This window comes from Littorina saxatilis, linkage group LG10 (genome assembly GCF_037325665.1).
Source record: "Littorina saxatilis isolate snail1 linkage group LG10, US_GU_Lsax_2.0, whole genome shotgun sequence".
Classification (NCBI taxonomy): Eukaryota; Metazoa; Mollusca; class Gastropoda; order Littorinimorpha; family Littorinidae; genus Littorina; species Littorina saxatilis.
The window spans coordinates 38098017-38124489 of NC_090254.1; the positions used below are offsets into that span (position 1 = coordinate 38098017).

Sequence of the window (26473 nt, forward strand, 5' to 3'; positions counted from 1 at the left end):
GTTTGTCTGCTATAAAGTATAATATTATTTTGTTCTTCAGTGCTCTTTGTTGTTGTTGTTGTTGTTGTTGTTGTTGTTGTTGTTGTTGTTGTTGTTGTTGTCAGCTCAGTCAGTATCTATGGAACTGAGTGGACATGTGGACCGAGAAGCAGAAGGAAAGGAAAACATATATTCGCTTGTAGTTGCTGTTCTCGACTAACTCTATTTGTCCACTTTAAATTTCTCATGAACCGTACTACCAGAGACATACATATCTTTGTCTCTGGTACTACACGAGTGTCAGTCTGGCCTTCTCGTACTATTGAAGGCCAGCTTATTTGAGGCTCTACGGTAGACGTTGTTTATCGATTATTTCAAGTGCTTCACATTCAAGTTATTCGACCAAATCAATATGATTTAACTCGTCACCCATGCCGCCTTTTTAACGCAAATGGACACCTCTCCCCCACTGACTTCCCACCTCTCCCATTCACCACCCAACCTCCACACACACACACACACACACACACTCACTCTTCAATAATATTGCTAAATGAAAGACAAGAACTTGACGATAGAGCTCTACCATAACCGTAAATATCACGATTTTCATCAAATTTGCACAAGCATATCTGGCCCTTGTGAATACTGGAATCTCTCAAAATTAGCAAACTAAGTAACGCTTTGATTACCATGGCTTTGATAAACTTTTCAGAGAGATATCTCTTTCCTTTTTCGCAGCCGAGTTATTTACACTCACAGTTAAAGGGAAATAACTGTTGTCAAAAGCCGTACATTTGTAGTCACTGGTAGCTCAGCGGATACGCCGGTGTAATTGAAGGGACACAACCACGACTTCCGGTACATTTTCGCATGGCGTAGGGAAAGCGTCAAAATGTCTTCGGCGCCGATTGCGGAGAGAAATCAAGGTATGGAGCATCCTACTGATTTTTTTACAATTTATGCTTGTTGGTTTTAACATAATGAGACTGTTGTACATATTCTCGGTGTAATCGATTGATGATTGTATCAGCCAGAAAGCCACTATGAACGCCGACAAGTGCGCCGCATTTCGTTGCCACTTTGTTAGTTGTTACTGTTAGTACTGTCAGCACCATGTTTTCCTTGAACGTTGATAGTGATACCGTTATTTTTGTTGTAATATTGGTAGTCGGTGTGTGTGTTGGGGGGGGGGGGTAACATGTGGGTTATGTTGGACTATAGCGTTGCATTACCTAGATGAGTAGTGGATCAATAAGTCCAATCAGAGGCCATTCTGTTCAGCCAAGTGCTATTGATTCAATTCAATGTGACCAGAACCCCCCCACCCACCGGCAGATCATTTTATCAGATTAAGTGCCCAGCTAGAACTCTTGATTTCAGATCAAACATTAGGTGGTCAATATATGTATTTTCTAATTTTGTCCTTTACTACTTTAGCTATTTTTGTGTAAAACTAGACACGCATTTTCCTCAATTCAAACAATGTTACATTCTGTCACAAAAAATGCCATGGCTGCTGGCACTTTGTTTTTTTGAGCAAGAGTAAGATTTAGGGCGGTTAATTAATGATTATTAATGGTTCAGATGTATGAGCTGAGGAGTTTTGTGTAGTAAGTTACTAATAGTAATAAGCTTCATTTCTTGATTTTTCAGATGCGACAGTTTACGTTGGAGGGTTGGACGAAAAGGTCACAGAGGCCATTCTGTGGGAGTTATTTCTGCAGGCTGGTCCAGTTGGTACGTCCCAGTGTCTACTGTATATTATCATTATTGTGCTTTGTTACTGCACGTTATGGAGTTAAATGGTATTATGGAACAGTTAATAAAAATTAGAATGTCACTAACAAGCTGGCATAAATGTTTGGGATATTAATTGATGTACAACAATGCAAGGTTTGTTTTTAGATTGATAACAAATAAAGTCATTGCTTGGTATTGCATTTAGAAACATGAAACTGAAAATTGATGAAACTTTTCTCAAAAGATAATTACATTATTTACAATTATTAGTCAGAATTATGAAACATTAGTTTCAGTGTGTTTGTGTGTTGATAACAACCAACGTCATCTCAGATTTGGTTTGTTGGCTGTTATTATTAGTGTAAATTGCTTCAACCAGTGCAGTGATGATGAAAATCAATTTACGTTGAGAGTTTCTAATTCTGTGGTCACTTGAAGTTGATTCTGAAAACATCTTAAAAGTTAGATACCTTAGTGTTTCTGCGATTCTTCTTCTGTCTTCTTCTGCGTTCGTGGGCTGAAACTCCCACGTACACTCGTGATTTTGCACGAGAGGAAATTTACGTGTATGACCGTTTTTACCCCGCCATTTAGGCAGCCATACGCCGCTTTCGGAGGAAGCAATTTTGCTGGGTATTTTCGTGTTTCTATAACCCACCGAACTCTGACATGGATTACAGGATCTTTTCCGTGCGCAGTTGGTCTTGTGCTTGCTGTACACACGAAGGGGGATAAGCCACTAGCAGGTCTGCACATAAGTTGACCTGGGAGATCGGAAAAATCTCCACACTTAACCCACCAGGCGGCCGCGGCCGGGATTCGAACCCTCGACCTTCCGATTAAGATGCCGATGTCTTACCACCCCGCCACAGCGCCCGTCGTTTTTCTGTGACGACGCTTGTGGTCTAAACATTAATGTCAAGTGTGTTTGTGTTTCAGTCAACGTGCACATGCCCAAAGACAGGGTGACACAGGCTCACCAGGGTTATGGCTTTGTGGAGTTTATGGGGGAGGAGGACGCTGACTATGCCATCAAGATCATGAACATGATCAAACTCTATGGCAAGCCAATCAGAGTCAACAAGGTATCTTTTTTATTTATTTTGATGCTTTCTTGTAAACAACATTATTGACCGTACAAAAACACACAAAAACAAGATGTTTTAATTGTATCAATTGCGGATGTTCCATTGTAGTGTTAAAGAAGGGTGAAAATGAACAGAAAAAATCTATATCATGTAATGCACTTTATCAACTTGGTTAGCATAGTTACAGGGTGCTGCTGCTGCAGTGATATCAAAACGATAACTTGCAATATGTACAGGAATCCATTGTTGTGTGTTTCTGGAAACAGAGCGTGTAATATTTAATTTTTACCAAAGATTTGATCAGATGAGCAACACTCATTGTATATGTATGTTGACGTTTTCCAGGCTTCTGCACACCAGAAGAATCTGGACATTGGAGCTAACATCTTCATTGGTAACCTTGACCCTGAGGTGGACGAAAAGCTTCTGTACGACACATTTAGTGCTTTTGGTGTCATTCTGCAAACTCCAAAGGTAACAATTAAAGAAATTTCATACGAAGAAGTGTTCAGTGTGTTGCAAATATGGTAGGTGAAAATGCACAAATACTGGTTCACTTTTAGAGGAAACGTCTTGGTAAAAAATAACACATGGCTTTCATTAAACTGTAAACCTTGTAAACATTTTCAAAATCAATTTTGTTTACTTTGATGAGAAATTATATGTTATGGGTGAAAATTCACCTGTAGCTGTCAAACCGGCTACTAACCACAGCCGAACCAAGCGAACTGGGTTCGTTGAATGTTACACTGTGCCTTGTTCGGTGTACTAACTAGCGGTGAATGTTTCAGTGACACTGGTCACATGATCAAGAAATATCATGTGAGAAGACTCGTGATCTTCTCAAAAATATTATTGTCACTCTTCAAGGATGAAGATACACAAATATTCAACCAATGAAAAGTCATTTCGCTTAAGGTTACAGATGACGCGCTGCAGGGTTTGCAGGAGTGAATCGGCGAACCTTGAACGTTGCAGCTGCAACCCCAAAATAGGGGAATCCCCTGATTTGATGACGTAGTGCTTGGTTCGGCTGTAGTTATTAGTATAGTAGCGGGCTTCAGTAATACTTGTTCACTTCTTCAAAGTCATAGTTTAACAAAACCCTGGAAATTTTTTTTCATAACATGGACATTTAAAGACATGGACATTCATAGAGGACTGGGTGGCCGAGTGGTGACGCACTTGCGCTCGGAAGCGAGAGGTTGCGAGTTCGACCCTGGGTCAGGGCGTTAGCAATTTTCTCCCCTCTTTCCTAACCTAGGTGGTGGGTTCAAGTGCTAGTTTTTCGGATGAGACGAAAAACCGAGGTCCCTTCGTGTACACTACAAAGATCCCACGATTGACAAAAGGGTCTTTCCTGGCAAAATTGTATAGGCATAGATAAAAATTTCCACTAAAATACCCGTGTGACTTGGAATAATAGGCCGTGAAAAGTAAGATATGCGCCGAAATGGCTGCGATATGCTGGCCGATGTGAATGCGTGATGTTTTGTTTTAAAACAAATCCATCTCACAGGCATTAAATAAATTCCGGCGCCTTGAATCCGTATGTTGAAATATGCGCGCGATAACAAGCTGCATAAAATAAAATAAATAAAATAAAGATATTGCCTCTGGATAAGTTTGTTAAGGTTTATTGATATAGTTTGTATGCTGAAACTGAAAGGATTATTTTATATTCTAGGATATGTTCTCATCCACATTGTGTACAGAATATTAACTTACATTATGACATTCATAATTTAGAGTTGGGCATTAAATTTTATCAATGTCATGTTCTCCACAGATCATGAGAGATCCAGACACAGGCAACTCCAAGGGTTACGCCTTCATCAACTTTGCCAGCTTTGAGGCGTCCGACTCGGCCATTGAAGCCATGAACGGACAATACCTGTGCAATCGACCAATCACCATATCTTACGCCTTCAAAAAAGACTCCAAAGGAGAAAGACACGGCTCTGCAGCTGGTAAGATATTTCGCTGAGTAACCAGATACTGGTTCTTATTTAGTTTTACTGCATTGGAAGTTACAGATCACCATCTGTTATGCCTGCAAAGAAAGATTCTAAAGGAGAAACGCATGGCTCTGCAGCCAGTAAGAAAATTTACTGAGCTATGTCTTATTTATTTTTATCGTAAAATTTAAGTTTCGGTTATTGTTCTTTGCATCACAGATAGAGCGAGCGAGAAAAAGAGAGAGATTGGGAGATTGTTGTATTTCTTTCTGCTGATTTGCACTGCTTGTCAGGGGGGTTTATTTAGTCAAGGAGGATTATTTTATCACAATTAAAAACAAATGCTCTCTTCACAGACCACAAGGCTGTTTTCTATTTCATGCAGTAAACAGTAGCTGATTCTTATAAAAGAGAAACTTACATTTCGTGTCTTCCCCTAAATTCCAGTGTCTTCATTCATAATAAAAAAATTAAAAAAGATTGAAAGAAGGAGTATTAGGAGAGAAATAAAACACAGTCTTACTGTGAGCTGTCAATTCATTTTGAGATGTACTTCATTTGAAAAAAAATTGAATTTGTACACATGTGTTTTACGTCGGTCTTGCCCTTTTTTTCAGAGAGATTACTGGCAGCACAAAACCCGCTTTCACTGACAGACAGACCTCACCAGCTGTTCGCCGACGCCCCTCCCCCTCCCGTCCAGCCCCCAGGCCCCCCCTCACAGAACCCCTTGGTGCCCCCACCACCCCCACCTGTCAACATGGGGACCAACCTTCCTCCTGGTATGCCCCCTCCGCCACAAGGTGAGTTTAAAAAAAAAATCTATTTCATTTACTTAATTGTCTACATTTTTGGGTCGCTTCCTCCCAGTAGAAAACTAGCACCGACAAGATTGGCGCTACCCAGGTGTATGCGTGTTTAGGTGTGATCAGCCACCTGCACTTATGGCAGAATGACCCAGGTCTTTTACGTGCCACTGTAAAAGTGTAAGGGAGTGGTCTCTTATGCAAATTTACTGATTGTGTTTCTTCTTGTTCAATGTATCTCTTGTCCCAATTATATGATAAAAGGAAGGAACATTGCAGTGTGCTATCACAAGGATCGCGCTAGCTTTTTAAAAAACGCGTAAGTCATACGCAACGAAACGAAAAAAACGCGTCACGGACCAATATTTTTGCGTACTACGAAAACACGTACAGACACAAACAAAACACGCACGAAAGACTTTAAAGACACTCCTTACCTAAATACGGCGAGTTTTCCTGTCGAACTCCGCGCACGCCTGTCGAATAACACCCCTGCTGTCTCCAACCTTCGGGCCTTGCGAGTTTGTTTCCCGCTCTAATACGACTAGACACACTTTCCGCCTTTTGGAAGCGCGAGATGGGAGAGCAGCTAATGTCTGTTTCATTATCCGACAAGACATTATCTGGTAATACCCTCGTTACGTTCGTTTGCGATACTTCGATGCAAAAAGAAACGGACTTTAGTTTTGACGCGCAGATTTCATGTGTGTCGTCACTTCTCGAGCCCTATAGTCAGTTTCAGGATCGGGTGATTATTAAGTCAGAGCAAAAGCGCTGCGTGAAGACAAGAAAAAGTTACAATATTTTTGCGTATGGCTTACGCGGCGCGGCGAAAAAAACGCGTCAGCGACTTTTAAAATGCGTCAAATACGCAAAAATCGTGCGTAAACGCGATCCCTGCTATCAGTTCACCATGTACTTAACATACAGCCGTTCATTCTGTTATTGATGTGAATTCGTTTTGCTTGTTACCGTTTTTGTCAGCATTTGTAATTCATCTACACAATGTTCTGTAGGAACAATAGAACTCCCAGTAAGTTCCTTACTCTGTCTTCTTTTTTTGTCAAGTGTATGTTCTGCCTGCTATGTCCAAGCAGAATTGTATTCCATATTTCCATATTGTATCTACAAGACTACTTTCATTACTCATTCATGCATTTTACTCCTTGTGTTACAGGAAACATGTCAGTATCACAAGCACCAGTGCCTCCTCCCCCTGTACCCCCGCCAGCCCCTTCCAACCTCCCTCCCCCTCCCATGCCCCCAGGCGGAATGCATCCAGGATTCCAGATGCAGCCAGGGATGCGACCTCCCCCTCCAGGTCAGTTTGGAATCTTTATCAGTTAATAATATTAAAATGATAAATAACTTTTCTATAGCACGAGTTTCATCAATTTGTGATAACAGATATTTTTGTACATTTTGTTTTGTTTTATGTATGTGCAGTGGTTGGATAGTTTGTGTATCTTTCTGGGATCAAGAGAATAACTAACAAGCATTTTGGTAACTGTGTGGGTCAGGGCTTTGTTGATTGAGATCTGCCGGTACAACTGTATGGTGTGGAACACTAAAACTAAGCCCTGTACGTCTTGATGCTGTCCGTCTTCTACGTGGTGATATATATATATATGACCCTCCACCACGGAATGAGTCGCATGTCACCTCGCGCGGTTCTGCGCTAGGCATAATATAAGTCCGGGGGGTGTCTGGTAACAGTGTGAGGGTCACCTTAGTCACAGGCTCATAACTCGAAAAGTTTTTGCTCTTTTCTAAAACGGGTTTCATCACTCGATAGAGCATAAAAAAACTCTTTCAGAAAATTTAAAAAATATGAAAATCATGCAAAGGTGACATGCGACTCAATCCGTTGTGGAGGGTCACTGGTTTTTATTTCTAGCAAGGAGTAAAATTCAGATTTGATGGGATGGGCTCACCCAAAATTTAGAGGTTGTGTATTTGGTAGTTGTTGAGGGAGTGAATGTTTTCAAAAGTGTAGGCACACAAAAGAGGGTTTAGCTTCAGGTATAGAGCAGAGACACACATTTCTTTGTAGTACTGATAATGAACACTAAGTCTATGCTTCAGAAGTTTTTATGATACATTTTAATTACATTTATGATTAATTAGGCCACAAAAAAAATAGGTCTGTTTACGGTAACATAGGCCAAAAAAATAGGGTTGGTAGGTCGGGATTTTTTTTTTTTTTTTTTTTTTTTCCCCCAAAAAACCATATTTTTACGTTATTTTGCCAAAAAAACAAGATTTTTTTTTTTTTTTTTTTCCCCCAAATGCAAAAAAAAAGTCTAGAATCGCGCGAAAAAACTAGGGTCGGTCGGGTTACCGTAAACAGACCTATTTTTTTTTGTTGCCTTAGATAAAAAAAAAAACCCACTAGTAACCAGGTTAGGTACGTTTATATCTATAATCAATATTTTGGTACGTTACTACCTTCTTTGGGATGGTAAGCTTAACTATTAATAATTATGATTAATGTTAGCCTGTGAGTCATATTGACTTTTGCTTTGTTTGAAATTCAACAGAAGGGTGGAACCGTCCAAACAGGCCGCAAATGAAACGTGAATCTGATTATTACACGATCTTTAGGGTTCACTGTTTCGTGGTTACAACTTGCATGCCGTTTCTTTTCGTTCTTTGCTCTGAACAGGCTGAGATTGTTTGGCTGTTGCTGAGGAGATGAGTCTCTGGGCGGTTTTGCTTTTTGTTGCTTGTTTCTTTTCTTGAAGAATTACCTGTTGAATGAATTGTTTTGGATGGCTTGATTGATTGATTTTGTTCATCTGCTGCAATTGACCATTTCTTTTAACGCAGAGAATGATTAAGGTAGAGTTATTTTTTTATAACTGGCAGAGAAGCTATGAAGTTTTCAAGGAGCAGTTATTTTTCTTTGATCAGTATTTGATATGATCTGTAAGAACTATGAATGTATACAAATTGTATGTGTGAGTGAGTGTGAGCACGGCAGTTACAAGAGAAAAGCTTCCTGTTTCTGTTACTACTTTTTATATTTAGTCAAGTTTTGACTAAATGTTTTAACATAGAGGGGGAATCGAGACGAGGGTCGTGGTGTGTGTGTGTGTCTGTGCGTGTGTGTGTGTAGAGCGATTCAGACTAAACTACTGGACCGATCTTTATGAAATTTTACATGAGAGTCATATCGATATATATCTTTTATGACGTCATATCTGGCTTTTTGTAAAAGTTGAGGCGGCACTGTCACACCTTCATTTTTCAATCAAATTGATTGAAATTTTGGCCAAGCAATCTTCGATGAAGGCCGGACTTCGGTATTGCATTTCAGCATGGAGGCTTACAAATTAATTAATGACTTTGGTTATTAAAAATCTGAAAGTTGTAATTAAAATATTTTTTTTATAAAACGATCCAAAATTACTTTTATTTTATTCTTCATCATGTTCTGATTCCAAAAACATATAAATATGTTATATTCGGATTAAAAACAAGCTCTGAAAATTAAAAATATAAAAATTATAATTAAAATTAAATTTCCAAAATCGTTTTAAAAACAATTCCATCTTATTCCTTGTCGGTTCCTGATTCCAAAAACATATAGATATATGTTTGGATTAAAAACACGCTCAGAAAGTTAAAACGAAGAGAGGTACTGTAAAGCGTGCTATGCAGCACAGCGCAACCGCTACCGCGCTGAACAGGCTCGTCACTTTCACTGCCTTTTGCACTAGCGGCGGACTACGGTCATTGTGAAAAAATGCAGTGCGTTAAGTTTCATTCTGTGAGTTCCACAGCTTGACTAAATGTAGTAATTTTGTCTTACGCGACTTTTTTCTGTTGCTTTGAAAATTTGCAATTTCTATTGCAGGAACGACACATGCTTTCTTTTCGTCTTCCCTTTCCTTTTATCCTTGCATGTTTCCTAGGAACGGGTTACCCATTATTTCCTCTTTTTAATTTAATTTTTATTTTTTTAAAGCAGAATCAAAACTTTGACTGTTGCTATTCTCAGCAACATACCTTCTTTTGATCGTTTTATATGCATACAATGCCAATGGTGAACAGTTTTGAAGTTGGGTCATCGTTGGTGTTTTGTGGTTTTTGGGATTGTCATTGTTTAGTTTACATACGTCAGAAAAGTCTAGGTCTTTTCAGAATAGGTGGTGCTTCTTCTTTTCACTTTCACTTTAGGGAATGATTTATATATTAATTAAATGTTTCTTATTTATTTTTTTCCAAATATTATGGGAAGGTGATAAACAACAGTTTGGGTAGAATCAATCATTGAACTTTCCTGATGTTGGTGCCAGGTGCTCTTGTTACTTGAGTGAGTGGGCATACATATAGGCTTGCGCAAACCTGACAGTGACACTGTAAAAGTTTGTTTTTATTATTTTAACTCTAGAAATGATGTGAATTCAATCATTAAAATGAGAGTTACCGTACATGTAAATGCTACCCTGTTTGTAAAACAATATTCTATCTTATTTTGCAGGTGGGTTTGGCAATCACTTCGGCCCCCCTGGCCCCCCTCCACACATGCAGGGCCAGAATCAACACAACATGCAAGGTCCTATGCAGAACCAGGGTAAGTTTCAGTTTCTTTGCATGCATATCATTTTTCACACATCTTGTATATATGTTTTTTCCCCTCATTAAACTGGCTGAATGTGAGATTTATTGGCTGTTTGAGTGCAGATCTATATTCCATCAGCTGCTTTCAATTTTTACCTAAGTAGTACTAATAGACGGATTGTGGAAATAACTCTGTCAGGTTTGTATGGGTTGTGAAAGAGTGAGTTCCCTTGCATTTGCGCAGACAAACATTGCCATGTGCTTCCTGTACACACTCCCTCTCGCTAGTGACTGGCCTATAATGTCACGTGGGAAAGTTTCCCCACGTGATATTATTTCTCGCGTTACATTATAAAGAGTAATTTCCGAAAATCGTCTATTGTAGTGTGCAAGTATTTCTTGTTTTTTGCACATTTGAAAAGAACGACAACACATGAACACTGGAGATTATGGTCTCTTTTGTGCAAACTCATGACCTCTCTGGGCCTGTGTAACCTTGCTTTTGTAGTAATCCATCCATACTGTTAAAAGTTGACGTCTGTAACCAAGACTTTTCATTTTTAATAGTTCACTGCAGAAAATCATGTTTTGCTCATTAATATTAAGGTTTCAACACTGCTGATGGCTGATATGGTATTAAATCAATGTCCCGACAGTGCGCACACCTTATGTGACGACTTTTGTGTTAGGATTTTATGCCATTTCCTGATCTTGTGTGTGTGTCTGTGTAATTGTTTATATATTGATGTGTTTTAATTTTATAATGTGTTCAGCCACAATGTAATTTCTTTGTTCAGATAATAAAGCATTATTGTATTGCATTGTACGATCTCATGCCTCACACGAAACTTGTTGTTCCACAGGTCCGAACCACGGCATGATGCACGGAGGGCAGAACATGGGACCGCCGGGCGGGTGGGGGATGGGAGGGCCAGGCGGGCCCCCTCCCCCACCCCCCGGCATGCGGCCCCCTCCTGGCTGGAGAGGCCCCCCTCCTCGACACATGGGAGGACCCCCCCACGACTTCCAGGGTAAGGGTGTTTCTGCGTTTTGTGTTTGGCTTGGGGTTAGTTGGAGATGTACAGTGGAAGTCCCTTCTAAGACCTCAAAATAATCTGAGAAAATGTGGTCTTAACACTTTCTATCCCACCTATGTTGACCAAGTTTTTTTTAGCCGAGACCAGTTGTGCTGCAGCAGGTCACTCAGAATTGTAGTAACTGTGTATCAACATGCTGGAATGCAGGCGTTAGATTGACGTTACAGGAAGCGACTGAAGTGACTGTGGGAGGGGAGTATGACTGGAGTAGCTTGATGCCATAGATCTGGGTTGAGTAAATGAACAATTAGCTATGAAACAGTGAAGTGTTTCACTCAGAGGTATGATTTCATACAATTTGTGTGTTTGAACAGCTTGTACAGCAAAGAATCTTTAATGAGGCAGCTCGGAATAATTACATGGGTGGGATTCTTCCGGTATATGCCGGAAATCCGGAATCGATTATGTCCCCTTTTTTTCCTTTTTTTTCGGTTTCAAGATGCATGACATTTATGAGGATGTGCTGAGAGGAAGAGAACCAACTACTGGTTGACATCTCTGTGGGAATAACTTTCAAGCTAAGGCCTTATAATAATAAATAATAAGGGTATTTATATGGCGCAAATCCTAACATACATGTAGTTCTAAGCGCTTTATGCTCTTGCGCACACTACAGTAATTAGAAATAAATGTACTTTTAAACAATTACTAAACCTAAGCCCCAATGGCATGCATTTAAAAATGTTTATTGAAATTAGTTCAAAATTAAATGATGGAATGCCTAAAATATACATAAATCCTGGCAAGATCTGTACCACTGGCACGGACAGTTTATTTTTCAGACAAACAGTATCGTGCAATAATGTTGCGAGTCTGAATCCCGTAAAGAATAGGATGATATTTTTGTATTACCCATCCGACACTAAAGAGTTTGTTCACACAATGTTATAGAGTAAGAGAGGATGGAAGTCGCTTGTTTATTTCAATGCTTGTCATTCTCTCAGGTGCCAGGAGACTGGTTCCGTATAACTCTCACTTACTCTATTACACATGTCGTTTGCATTTTTTAAAATTTTTATTCTCTTTATTTATATAGCGCCTTATTCGAAGTTCAAAGCGCTTTATGCCGTGTGAGATGGAGTTTTTTACACAATATATCACGCATTCACATCGACCAGCAAACCTCAAGCCTGTTAGGCGAATGTTCACCTTTCGCGGCCTTTATTCCAAGTCACACGGGTATTTGATGGACATTTTTATCTATGCCTATACAATTTTGCCAGGAAAGACCCTTTTGTCAATCGTGGGATCTTTAACGTGCACACCCCAATATAGTGTACACGAAGGGACCTCGGTTTTTCGTCTCATCCGAAAGACTAGCACTTGAACCCACCATCTAGGTTAGGAAAGGGGGGAGAAAATAGCGGCCCGACCCAGGGTCGAACACGCAACCTCTCGATTCCGAGCGCAAGTGCGTTACCACTCGGCCAACCGAGTGCTTACTTTCATTTGTCAGACAATGTTAGTTGACCTGCAGCCCTAAAAGTAAAAAAAATGGTGCACTAGCCTTTTGCTAGTGATTATGAACATGTGCTTGCCAGAGAGCATACTTTTCTAGCAAAACCAACAATTTGTTTCAGCAACTTTACACGCTTTTGGCGAGTCTACTCGCCAGATACATGTTTCTACTCGCCATGGCGAGTAAAATACTCACCACTTTCAGGCCTGCAACAAGCCTACAGCTAGCATAAGGCCAACAACAAAAAAATAGTCTGTTTACGGTAACCCGACCGACCCTATTTTTTTCGCGCGACCCTAGACTTTTTTTTGGCATCTGGGGAAGAAAGAAAAAATCAATTGCATAATAATAACGTAAAAATATGTTTTTTTGGAAAAAAATTAAAAAATCCCGACCTACCGACCCTATTTTTTTGGCCTATGTTACCGTAAACAGACCTTTTTTTGTGCCTAATATGGTGATGTCTTCAAAAGACTGGCTATTTACAATTTACTAATTTAGTGACGCACGACTGTTAGATAATTTGTCTGTAAACAATGTGTAGACCCTTTTTGTTAGCACACCTGGCGGGTAAAGATCTAAGCTGTATGCCTGTGTTTTTCTTTGTTTTCAGGTCGCAACATGCACCCAGGGATGAGAGGACCTCCCCCAATGGGCCACCCAGGCATGCGGGGCCCGCCACCACCGGGCATGCGAGGGCCACCACCCCCGGGCATGAGGCATCACGGCCCCTCAGGGCCGCACGGCCCCTCAGGGCCGCACGGCCCCCCAGGGCCTCCTGGACCACCTGGGCCTCCCCCGGGCCCCCCTGGGCCTCCCGCCCCTGGTGGGCCTCCCCCTCCTCCCAGATACTGAGAGGCCTTGTCTGGTGTTAACCTGAAGGCCTGTACATCCTGTGAGGACTGCTTGGTGTGGTGGTGTGAGAGTAAGACACTGAGAGGCCTCCTGAGTTCATTTTGTAGGCCTCTTCTGTTAGAACTCTGGTGAGGATTTGGTGGTAACTTACTGAGAGGCCTTGTTTTCAGCTACACAAGCCTATGTCACCAGTCTCGGAGGCTTTGCGTTTTACACAGCAGCAGGCTCTCGTTTTGTCATCTGAATGCCACATCTTACAGAATGGCAGTGTTTGGCCATCTTGTGAGCACCTCGCGTCACTGCTGTAGTAGATCCACATAGGTCCTTGTGTGGTTTTTCGAAGGATGTTTTTGACTGAGAAAATTGTGTTCAAAGAACTCATGCAGCAACATTAAATGTCTAATTATCTTGTTCTGATTCAAATATATGTATGGTATCTCAGTGATTGAAAAGAATGTGAGTATGGTTTGTGTGTGTGTGTGTGTGAGTGTGCTTTTATCACAATGGTTGAAATTTAAATGGTACAGGTCCTTTTGAAGAAAAAAAATACTGAAATAAGAATATTTTAGGCTGTTAAAGTCCATTGAATTCTGTGGACGTTGGGTCCAAAATGGATTTGTTGGTACATGTTTCAGTCTTGAGAAAATGTTTATGAACTTGTTGCACATAATAGGCAATATGCATTTGTGAATTTGAATTTCTTGCATAGTTAGCTGTTCTCTTCCTTCCGCCTTTTCTGTTTCAGGACACACTGGCAATGTTTTTATGTGTCTGACTTTGCAGTTTGCTCACAGTGCTAACGGGAGTCGGTTTTGATTGCTCATGTACAAGTGTTTTATGATAGTTACTTTTGTTTCTTCCTTCTTTAAGCAACTGTCAGGAAATAAATGTTAACAAAAATCACATTCAAGGCATAAGACTTTTCCGTACTGCCAATTTTTCTGTTGAGAGAAAAGATTGAACACATTGGTTGTTAAGATTCTATTGTCAATGCTTTATTTTCTAATTTGGTACTTGTCTGATATAAGTTGATATTTTGTGTAAGTAAATGGAAGAATAAACTATTTACTGCAAGCAGATTCTCTTTTGCGTGTCTTTCCTGGCGATTGTGAAATGCTGATGATCATCAAGTTTGACTGGCACTGTGGGGGCGGGGATGTAGCTCAGTCGGTAGCGCGCTGGATTTGTATCCAGTTGGCCGCTGTCAGCGTGAGTTCGTCCCCACGTTCTGCGAGAGATTTATTTCTCAGAGTCAACTTTGTGTGCAGACTCTCCTCGGTGTCCGAACACCCCCGTGTGTACACGCAAGCACAAGACCAAGTGCGCACGAAAAAGATCCTGTAATCCATGTCAGAATTCGGTGGGTTATAGAAACACGAAAATACCCAGCATGCTTCCTCCGAAAACGGCGTATGGCTGCCTAAATGGCGGGGTAAAAAACGGTCATACACGTAAAATTCCACTCGTGCAAAAAACACGAGTGTACGTGGGAGTTTCAGCCCACGAACGCAGAAGAAGACAGAAGAAAACTGGCACTGTGTGTGTCCTTGTAAGTGCTGTCATGTGTGTGTGAGACTGGGAAAGTGCTCTGATGGAATTGTTTCACACTACATGTATAGTGTATGATTGATGTGTAAGTCTCCAAGCAGCCACAATGTCACGGAAGTAATAATCATATACATCAAGGACTTTTGGTGTGGTGTTTTTTTCTCGCTTTATTAGTCACATTGCAACAAAACAAAAAATACAAGCCAAATATGTTTGTGAGAAATACAGTAAACCTGATGCAGCTACTTGTGCAAGAATACAATCAAAGTAACTGACTCATCTAAATTTTTACTTACAGTTCCACTTTCTTATACTAATGTCCACAACCGCACCAACAACCAGGAGGCACAATGTGCGTTTGCCAAACGTCCAGATTTGTATCTCAAACATGTAAGACTCCCAAGGTACTTGCAATTAAACCTTCAATTAGTTCGTATGAGTCATTAGGCCTAAAAAAAGAAAGTCTGTTTACGGTAACATAGGCAAAAAAAATAGGGTCGGTAGGTCGGGATTTTTTTTTTCTCTCAAAAAAACATTTTTATTTTGCCAAAAAACAAAGAATTTTATTTTCTCCCCCAAATGCAAAAAAAATGTCTAGGGTCGTGCGAAAAAATAGGGTCGGTCGGGATACCGTAAACAGACTATTTTTGGCTCACGAAGTGTAGCCTATGCGATCGTAACTTTGTCTGTCTGTGCGTGTGTGTGTGTGTGTGCGTGCGTGTGTGTGTATGTCTGTGGTAGAAACTTTAACATTTCCGAGTCTATGTGTGAGTGGTTATCCAAGACTATGGATAAAGCTCGCATAAGATTACGTCACGGTCAAAAGTGTTTGACGTCAATTAATGCATCATGACGGCATGCCTCCCTGTAGTCTTTCTCTCTCGCGTGGTGTGTGTGGTCTCGGTCATTGTTATTTTGAGCGGGCCGAGACTATTTGGCAGTCGTGTCCCTGTAAGTAGGCTACATGCAGACAGACAGATCTAGATCTAGTGTCTCTCTTTCTTGCACAGTGTCACCTAAGCTTACTGTGTGTGTGGGTGTGTATGTGTGACGGAGTGATTGAGTTTGTGTTACTGTTTGTCTATTTCTTACGTGAGCCTTGAAGGCTTCGCCTCTTGTTTGTTGTTGGCCTTAGTCCTTTTGAGTGGAAGACAGAGATACAAATCATAATCAACCATTTACATGCATACTGTAATTCCCCCTATGGCAGGGTTTGTTGCCTTGGTTAATGATCTTGTTGGACTGGTTAAACATCCATTGCAATAAAAACATTTAAAACATCACTCGGCAGCCACAGCAGAAATACACAACAAAAACCCAAACTCAGTATTTCCACAGGTATCTAAACAGCAATGACAAGAAACCCAGTAAAACCTGGACAATCCACAATTCATGTATTATGCAATCACACATTTAGCTAGATACCTGCTTTCCATTCAGTGTTCATGTACACATATGCTTTTCCAGAAACTGACTCAGCAAGATTTCACAACAAAAGTGTTACATGAATAATTTCTTCAAAAAGATGTTTTATTTATTGTACATGTTGCCACACTAATTTGCTCTAATATGCTACATTAAAATGTGAAGGCATACTGGTATCTGACATTGTTAATGTATTGTTACACAGGTATGTCTATGTCCAGGTTTTAAAATGTACATATATGCACGTACCGTACAATGGCGTGTACAAGTAGCAACAACATAACTACACACACAAGACTGTACAGACTTCTGAACTCTGAAAACATTCCTTTCTATCATATGGTTATAACAATGCATATTTCAGCAGACAAAGTTTTGTCTTTTATTCAAACAAACAAAGAGAGAAAAAAAAGAATGTTAGCCACTGTTCGGCCAGTAAATTGTAGTTTTCCACGCGAAAAAAGTTACAGGCAGTATATATGCATTGAATAGTATACATTATATATCTTCATACAAATGCCAGTTAACCTCTCCACCCAACAGTGTTACAGTTCCAGAAAAATGGCATACACAGAATCCTGGCCTTCAGGTATCACAGCCATTTGTTTGTTAATCTATTGCTTGAATACTTTTACCTTTTCCCTTTCTGAGTGAGCAAAACTAGGGTGAACACAAGAGAGGGAGGGAGGGAGGGAGAGAACAGTGCATGTGTATTTGTTTCTCTTGTTTGTCATTCTCTGTTCACATTTGTTTGCAGGCATCTGCCAAATCCGCGTCAACATCTGAAAAGAGAGAAACAAATGGAAAAATAAAACATGCACGCAAGGTGCTGCATAAAAAACCAAACACAACGCTTATATAATTATGGCCTTGTTGGCCAGCTCAGACAATCATAATGACACGCCTTTACTAATCATTAATGAGGGAGGGCCTGGGGGGGGGGGGGGGGGGGGGCAGCGGGAGACTGAGTGATTGACAGAAACAGACGGGGAGGGGCAGAAAACAGACAGGCGGCCAGGCAGAAACACTGAGAGACAGACAATGAGAGACAAAGACAGACAGGGAGAGACAGAAACACAGCCCGACAGACAGAGAAAGAGACAGGCAGGGAGAGACAGAAACACAGCCCGACAGACAGAGAAAGAGACAGACAGGGAGAGACAGAAACACAGCCCGACAGACAGAGAAAGAGACAGACAGGGAGAGACAGAAACACAACCCGACAGACAGAGAAAGAGACAGGCAGGGAGAGACAGAAACACAGCCCGACAGACAGAGAAAGAGACAGGCAGGGAGAGACAGAAACACACCCCGACAGACAGAGAAAGAGACAGGCAGGGAGAGACAGAAACACACCCCGACAGACAGAGAAAGAGACAGACAGGGAGAGACAGAAACACAGCCCGACAGACAGAGAAAGAGACAGACAGGGAGAGACAGAAACACAGCCCGACAGACAGAGAAAGAGACAGGCAGGGAGAGACAGAAACACACCCCGACAGACAGAGAAAGAGACAGGCAGGGAGAGACAGAAACACACCCCGACAGACAGAGAAAGAGACAGACAGGGAGAGACAGAAACACAGCCCGACAGACAGAGAAAGAGACAGACAGGGAGAGACAGAAACACAGCCCGACAGACAGAGAAAGAGACAGGCAGGGAGAGACAGAAACACAGCCCGACAGACAGAGAAAGAGACAGGCAGGGAGAGACAGAAACACAGCCCGACAGACAGAGAAAGAGACAGACAGGGAGAGACAGAAACACACCCCGACAGACAGAGAAAGAGACAGACAGGGAGAGACAGACAGGGAGAGACAGAAACACAACCCGACAGACAGAGAAAGAGACAGACAGGGAGAGACAGAAACACAGCCCGACAGACAGAGAAAGAGACAGACAGGGAGAGACAGAGACACAGCCCGACAGACAGAGAAAGAGACAGGCAGGGAGAGACAGAAACACAGCCCGACAGACAGAGAAAGAGACAGGCAGGGAGAGACAGAAACACACCCCGACAGACAGAGAAAGAGACAGACAGGGAGAGACAGAAACACAGCCCGACAGACAGAGAAAGAGACAGGCAGGGAGAGACAGAAACACAGCCCGACAGACAGAGAAAGAGACAGACAGGGAGAGACAGAAACACAGCCCGACAGACAGAGAAAGAGACAGGCAGGGAGAGACAGAAACACAGCCCGACAGACAGAGAAAGAGACAGGCAGGGAGAGACAGAAACACAGCCCGACAGACAGAGAAAGAGACAGGCAGGGAGAGACAGAAACACAGCCCGACAGACAGAGAAAGAGACAGGCAGGGAGAGACAGAAACACAGCCCGACAGACAGAGAAAGAGACAGGCAGGGAGAGACAGAAACACACCCCGACAGACAGAGAAAGAGACAGACAGGGAGAGACAGAGACACACCCCGACAGACAGAGAAAGAGACAGACAGGGAGAGACAGAAACATAGCCCGACAGACAGAGAAAGAGACAGGCAGGGAGAGACAGAAACACAGCCCGACAGACAGAGAAAGAGACAGACAGGGAGAGACAGAAACACAGCCCGACAGACAGAGAAAGAGACAGACAGGGAGAGACAGAAACACAACCCGACAGACAGAGAAAGAGACAGGCAGGGAGAGACAGAAACACAGCCCGACAGACAGAGAAAGAGACAGGCAGGGAGAGACAGAAACACAGCCCGACAGACAGAGAAAGAGACAGGCAGAGAGAGACAGAAACACACCCCGACAGACAGAGAAAGAGACAGACAGGGAGAGACAGAAACACAGCCCGACAGACAGAGAAAGAGACAGACAGGGAGAGACAGAAACACAGCCCGACAGACAGAGAAAGAGACAGGCAGGGAGAGACAGAAACACAGCCCGACAGACAGAGAAAGAGACAGGCAGGGAGAGACAGAAACACAGCCCGACAGACAGAGAAAGAGACAGACAGGGAGAGACAGAAACACACCCCGACAGACAGAGAAAGAGACAGACAGGGAGAGACAGACAGGGAGAGACAGAAACACAACCCGACAGACAGAGAAAGAGACAGACAGGGAGAGACAGAAACACAGCCCGACAGACAGAGAAAGAGACAGACAGGGAGAGACAGAGACACAGCCCGACAGACAGAGAAAGAGACAGGCAGGGAGAGACAGAAACACAGCCCGACAGACAGAGAAAGAGACAGGCAGGGAGAGACAGAAACACACCCCGACAGACAGAGAAAGAGACAGACAGGGAGAGACAGAAACACAGCCCGACAGACAGAGAAAGAGACAGGCAGGGAGAGACAGAAACACACCCCGACAGACAGAGAAAGAGACAGACAGGGAGAGACAGAAACACAGCCCGACAGACAGAGAAAGAGACAGACAGGGAGAGACAGAAACACAGCCCGACAGACAGAGAAAGAGACAGGCAGGGAGAGACAGAAACACAGCCCGACAGACAGAGAAAGAGACAGGCAGGGAGAGACAGAAACACAGCCCGACAGACAGAGAAAGAGACAGGCAGGGAGAGACAGAAACACAGCCCGACAGACAGAGAAAGAGACAGACAGGGAGAGACAGAAACACACCCCGACAGACAGAGAAAGAGACAGACAGGGAGAGACAGACAGGGAGAGACAGAAACACAACCCGACAGACAGAGAAAGAGACAGACAGGGAGAGACAGAAACACACCCCGACAGACAGAGAAAGAGACAGACAGGGAGAGACAGACAGGGAGAGACAGAAACACAACCCGACAGACAGAGAAAGAGACAGACAGGGAGAGACAGAAACACACCCCGACAGACAGAGAAAGAGACAGGCAGGGAGAGACAGAAACACAGCCCGACAGACAGAGAAAGAGACAGGCAGGGAGAGACAGAAACACAGCCCGACAGACAGAGAAAGAGACAGACAGGGAGAGACAGAAACACACCCCGACAGACAGAGAAAGAGACAGACAGGGAGAGACAGAAACACACCCCGACAGACAGAGAAAGAGACAGACAGGGAGAGACAGAAACACAGACCGACAGACAGAGAAAGAGACAGGCAGGGAGAGACAGAAACACAGCCCGACAGACAGAGAAAGAGACAGACAGGGAGAGACAGAAACACAGCCCGACAGACAGAGAAAGAGACAGACAGGGAGAGACAGAAACACAGCCCGACAGACAGAGAAAGAGACAGACAGGGAGAGACAGAAACACAGCCCGACAGACAGAGAAAGAGACAGGCAGGGAGAGACAGAAACACAGCCCGACAGACAGAGAAAGAGACAGACAGGGAGAGACAGAAACACAGCCCGACAGACAGAGAAAGAGACAGACAGGGAGAGACAGAAACACAGCCCGACAGACAGAGAAAGAGACAGACAGGGAGAGACAGAAACACAGACCGACAGACAGAGAAAGAGACAGACAGGGAGAGACAGAAACACAGCCCGACAGACAGAGAAAGAGACAGACAGGGAGAGACAGAAACACAGACCGACAGACAGAGAAAGAGACAGACAGGGAGAGACAGAAACACAGCCCGACAGACAGAGAAAGAGACAGGCAGGGAGAGACAGAAACACAGCCCGACAGACAGAGAAAGAGACAGACAGGGAGAGACAGAAACACAGACCGACAGACAGAGAAAGAGACAGACAGGGAGAGACAAAAACACAGCCCGACAGACAGAGAAAGAGACAGACAGGGAGAGACAGAAACACACTGCCCGACAGACAGAGAAAGAGACAGACAGACACTTTCCACATAACAGAAAACAAAGACAAGCTGACCACACTCCTCACCTAAATGACTGACTAGAGTGTTCTACAGTACGTCCTCCTATGACCTTTGGAACGGGTAGAGTTAGTATGCTAGCCTATGTGGGAAACAACAAACAGGGCAGACACTAGACACCCAAACAATGAACACATATCGGATTGGTATTCCAGTTCTGGTTGAAATGTTGATGCAGTATTTCAAAAAGGGACTGTGTGGTATGGCAATCCGTTTGTAAAGAAATTACGTTTTTTCCTGTTGATCTAAATAATAAATTATTTAACTAAATAATTCATTATATAGCTAAATAATTCATTATTTAACTAAATAATTTATTATTTACACAAAAGTAAAAAGTGTGATTGTTGTAATTAAAGAAATCTTTTATTTACTAAACAATTCATTATTTAATAACAAAAATCCATTATTTACTATATAATGCATTATATACTATAGAATGCATTGTATACTATAGAATGCATTCTATACTATAGAATGCATTCTATAATATAGAATGCATTCTATAGTATACAATGCATTCTATATTATAGAATGCATTCTATAACGTTACGAAACTACTCTCTGTGTCTCTGTCTCTCTATGTTTCTCTCTCTCTCTCTCTCCCTCTCTCTCTCTCTCTTCTTCTCTCTCTCTCTCTCTCTCCCTCTCTCTCTCTCTCGCTCTCTCTCTCTCTCTCTAGAGAGAGAGAGAGGGAGAGAGAGAGGGAGAGAGAAACAGAGAGAGACAGAGAGACAGAGAGAGAGACACACAGAGAGACAGAGAGAGACAGAAACAGAGAGAGAGAAACGGAGAGAGAGAGAGAGAGAGAGGGAGAGAGAGAGAAACAGAGAGAGACAGAGAGACAGAGAGAGAGAGAGCCACACAGAGAGACAGAGAGAGACAGAAACAGAGAGAGAGAAACGGAGAGAGAGAGAGGGAGAGAGACAGACAGACAGACAGAGACAGAGAGAGACAGAGACAGAGAGAGACAGAGAGAGACAGAGACACTGACGCAGTTTAATTGAATAGAGAGAAAGAGAGAGAGAGAGGGGGAGAGAGAGGGAGAGAGAGAGGGAGAGAGAGAGAGAGAGAGAAAGAAAAACATAGAGAGACAGAGACACAGAGAGTAGTTTCGTAACGTTATAGAATGCATTCTATATTATAGAATGCATTCTATAGTATACAATGCATTCTATATTATAGAATGCATTCTATATTATGAATGCATTCTATATTATAGAATGCATTCTATATTAAATAATGGATTTTTTTTATTAAATAATGAATTGTTTAGTAAATAAAAGATTTCTTTAATTACAACAATCACACTTTTTACTTTTGTGTAAATAATGAATTATTTAGCTATATAATGAATTATTTAGTTAAATAATTCATTATTTAGATCAACAGGAAAAAACGTAATTTCTTTACAAACGGATTGCCATAGTGTGGTGGTATGATCCCACTGCTAGAAAACTCGGGTCGCTGCCTCCCAGTGAAAAGTTAGCAGCAATAACTGAGCATCGTGCTACCCAGGTGTTGGCGTATTTAGGTGTAACGAGTCAGTCGCCTGCACTCTAGTATGGCACAATGACCGAGGTGTTCTACGAACCACTGTGGTGACACGCGGGTGGGACATGTATACCGTCTCAGAGTCTGCACATAAAGTTGACCCGAGTCCGTTCCGCCCTGGATTGGATCCCGTGACCCGCCTAGGACCAAAACAGTCTAGGCGCAGTCACAGCACGCGCCAAAAGGAGGTGTGGCTTAGCTGGCCGTTTGTGCAGTAACCATGTCGGTATCAATTAAGCTCCACCGCCGCTTCGGTCCCAGTGTGTTATTTTGACCTGCCATGCTGCAGGTCAAGAACTTTCCCCCCGTCGGTAGCAGACTATCAAGTTTCCAAACGCTGACAACTCCGAAGACTCTGGAGAGAATTTCTCTATGCTGCAGAGGTTTGATGTACAGATTTCCCTGTGTCACTGCTCAAACCAGACCCGTTTTTACATTTAGTCAAGTTTTGACTAAATGTTTTAACGTAGAGGGGGGAATCGAGAGGGTGGTGTGTGTGTGTGTGTGTGTGTGTGTGTGTGTGTGTGTGTGTGTGTGTCTGTGTGTGTCTGTGTGTGTCTGTGTGTGTCTGTGTGTGTGTGTGTAGAGCGATTCAGACTAAACTACTGGACCGATTTAATGAAATTTGACATGAGAGCTCCTGAGTATGATATCCCCAGACATATTTTTCATTTTTTTGATAAATGTCTTTTATGACGTCATATCCGGCTTTTCGTGAAAGTTGAGGCGGCACTGTCACGCTCTCATTTTTAAACCAAATTGGTTGACATTTTGGTCAAGTAATCTTCGACGAAGCCCGGACTTCGGTATTGCATTTCAGCTTGGTGGCTTAAAAATTAATTAATGACTTTGGTCATTAAAAATCTGAAAATTGTAAAAAAAAAAAAAAAATTTATAAAACGATCCAAATTTACGTTTATCTTATTCTTCATCATTGTCTGATTCCCAAAACATATAAATATGTTATATTTGGATTAAAAACAAGCTCTGAAAATTAAAAATATAAAAATTATTATCAAAATTAAATTTCCGAAATCAATTTAAAAACACTTTCATCTTATTCCCTGTCGGTTCCTGATTCCAAAAACATATAGATATGATATGTTTGGATTAAAAACACGCTCAGAAAGTTAAAACGAAGAGAGGTACAGAAAAGCGTGCTATCCTTCTCAGCGCAACTACTAAACCGCTCTTCGTCATATCCGGCTTTTCGTAAAAGTTGAGGCGGCACTGTCACGCTCTCATTTTTAAACCAAATTGGTTGAAATTTTGGTCAAGTAATCTTCGACGACGCCCGGACTTTGGTATTGCATTTCAGCTTGGAGGCTTACAAATTAATTAATGACTTTGGTCATTAAAAATCTGAAAATTGTAAAAAAAAAAACCAATGTTATAAAACGATCCAAATTTACGTTTATCTTATTCTTCATCATTGTCTGATTCCCAAAACATATAAATATGTTATATTTGGATTAAAAACAAGCTCTGAAAATTAAAAATATAAAAATTATTATCAAAATTAAATTTCCGAAATCAATTTAAAAACACTTTCATCTTATTCCCTGTCGGTTCCTGATTCCAAAAACATATAGATATGATATGTTTGGATTAAAAACACGCTCAGAAAGTTAAAACGAAGAGAGGTACAGAAAAGCGTGCTATCCTTCTCAGCGCAACTACTAAACCGCTCTTCGTCATATCCGGCTTTTCGTAAAAGTTGAGGCGGCACTGTCACGCTCTCATTTTTAAACCAAATTGGTTGAAATTTTGGTCAAGTAATCTTCGACGACGCCCGGACTTTGGTATTGCATTTCAGCTTGGAGGCTTACAAATTAATTAATGAGTTTGCTCATTAAAGTTGTCATTAAAATCGATTTTTCGCAAACAGATTTAAAATTGATTGCATCGTATTCTTCATGACATTCTGAATCTAAAAATACATACATATGTCATGTTTACTCTTAAAATGTGATCACAATTAACGAAAATAGATTAATTAGTCTTACGATTAAAATTTAAGAAATCGATCCAAAAATGATCTTATCTTATTCTTTATCGTTTCCTGATTCCAAAAACGTATAGATATGATAGGTTGTATTCAAAACAAGCTCAGAAAGTTAACAAGAATACAGAAAAGCGCGCTTTCCTGCTTAGCACAATACACTACCGCGCTATTCTGGCGTGTGCATATCACTGCGTTTTGCACGTGGGAGGTGAGCGGTTGAAAACGACGTTAAACACCAAATAAAGAAAGAAAGATTTACACCCAGTGTGTAAGAAAAACATTGAATGCATTGACATTTTTCACGACAGACAGATAACTACAGCCTTTACTTGTATATAGATTGATGTTTTTCCTTTTTATATTCCTTAAAATTGATAAATATTTGTAAACCCTTCTCGGAACAGCTTTCGCAATTCATGTCCACCCACAGGCGCCGGACTATTCTGAATAACAGCGACTGCTCAAAGACCAACAGCAGACAATGATGAACTCGAACTGCCTGGAATCTGTGTTGCCTGTATCATTGCAACTCGCCTGCATGATCACATTTCTGTATTTGTCATGTAAATTCTTACAACCCCGGATAGAAAAACAAAAACAAAAACAGAAAATGACGTCACACCTTAAAAAAACCCATGGCTTTAATTTAAATGTAGCAGCATTAACACTAAATGTTTGTTAAAATGCAGTAAAACTATTACATATCTGATTATTCTTGTTCACCTATTTCGTCTCTTCTACCCAAAGAGATATAGAATATTCTATTCTATATCTCTGTGCCAAGTCAAGTCAAGTGCGCGTATTGTATGTGCCTCTTGTTTTATGGACTGGGCAAAGGATCTGCGACTTCGGCTCTGAGTCAAGTTCCCATAGGCCGAGGGAAGTGTTTAATTAACCGTATCGAGCACACGCATATCTTGCATTCCGAACGCGTGTACTGGAGTGACTGACAGGAGCTCAAGTTCTCCCTCCCTTAAAAATAAGGGAGTCTGCCGCGATCGCGCCTGAACTGAAAAGTCCAGTGCTCAACCAACGAAGCCTCTACCCGGTGTAACACGAGAAAATTACTCCCACGAGATTTTTACTCCGGAGTAAACATTTCGTACGAAAAAGTTACTCCCTTTACGAAAAAAAACACTCCCCCATTGCACGAGAAAATTACTCCCCAAGACAGGTGAGTTCCGAGTAAACATTTCGTTCAAAAATGTTACTCCCCTGACGAATAATTAACGAATAAATTACTTCACCCCAACACGAGCAATTTAACTGCCCATGCCAGGTGTACGAAATTGTTACTCCCTTGTCCCCTTGTTAGTCTTGGTGGTGGAAGGGGTGGAAGGAGGGTAGCGCGACATTCGTGTGCGCGAGATCACTTATTGGCATTATCCCTTCGCCGGCATCCCATTTTTGCGTACGAGATTTTTACTGGAAGTAAAAAAAATGGGGAGTAAAAATTTCGTGGAGGGAGTAATTTTTACGTGCTTTGGGGAGTTCATTTCTCGTACGAAAAGTGTACTCGGAGTAAGAATTTCGTACGAAATATTTACTCCGGAGTAAATTTTTCGTGGAGTAAAAATGTCGTGTTACACCGGCTC

At 41.8% G+C, this 26473-nt stretch overlaps 2 protein-coding genes across 3 annotated transcripts in view; one reads left to right on the plus strand and one right to left on the minus strand.

Annotated features, from left to right (window-relative positions):
* Window positions 1–750: 750 nt before the first annotated feature.
* Window positions 751–14630, plus strand: LOC138978753 (splicing factor 3B subunit 4-like). 2 transcript variants are annotated; one of them, XM_070351544.1, is made up of 11 exons: window positions 751–908; window positions 1636–1719; window positions 2662–2807; window positions 3156–3284; window positions 4600–4780; window positions 5386–5571; window positions 6752–6895; window positions 8115–8150; window positions 10061–10153; window positions 11004–11171; window positions 13310–14630. In XM_070351544.1, the coding sequence occupies exons 1-11, from the start codon at window positions 875–877 to the stop codon at window positions 13549–13551; spliced, it is 1443 nt and encodes a 480-aa protein (XP_070207645.1). In that variant the 5' UTR covers window positions 751–874; the 3' UTR covers window positions 13552–14630. The 2 variants fall into 2 exon arrangements, with proteins under 2 accessions (XP_070207645.1, XP_070207646.1); XM_070351545.1 differs by lacking the exon at window positions 8115–8150.
* A 618-nt stretch (window positions 14631–15248) lies between these two features.
* Window positions 15249–26473, minus strand: part of LOC138978752 (E3 ubiquitin-protein ligase MIB2-like) — a gene marked incomplete in the record, with an annotated part of 30914 nt that continues 19689 nt past the window's right edge. Inside the window, 1 exon segment of the mRNA XM_070351543.1 lies at window positions 15249–17306. Within this exon segment, the coding sequence (XP_070207644.1) occupies window positions 17266–17306 (41 nt within the window).

Excerpts from the sequence above, each read along its gene's own strand:
- LOC138978753 (XM_070351544.1), top strand. The coding sequence starts at position 875 with ATGTCTTCGGCGCCGATTGCGGAGAGAAATCAAG. Across the intron at positions 5,572-6,751 it reads TATGCCCCCTCCGCCACAAG|GAAACATGTCAGTATCACAA; the intron begins GTGAGTTTAAAA and ends CTTGTGTTACAG. Across the intron at positions 10,154-11,003 it reads AGGTCCTATGCAGAACCAGG|GTCCGAACCACGGCATGATG; the intron begins GTAAGTTTCAGT and ends GTTGTTCCACAG.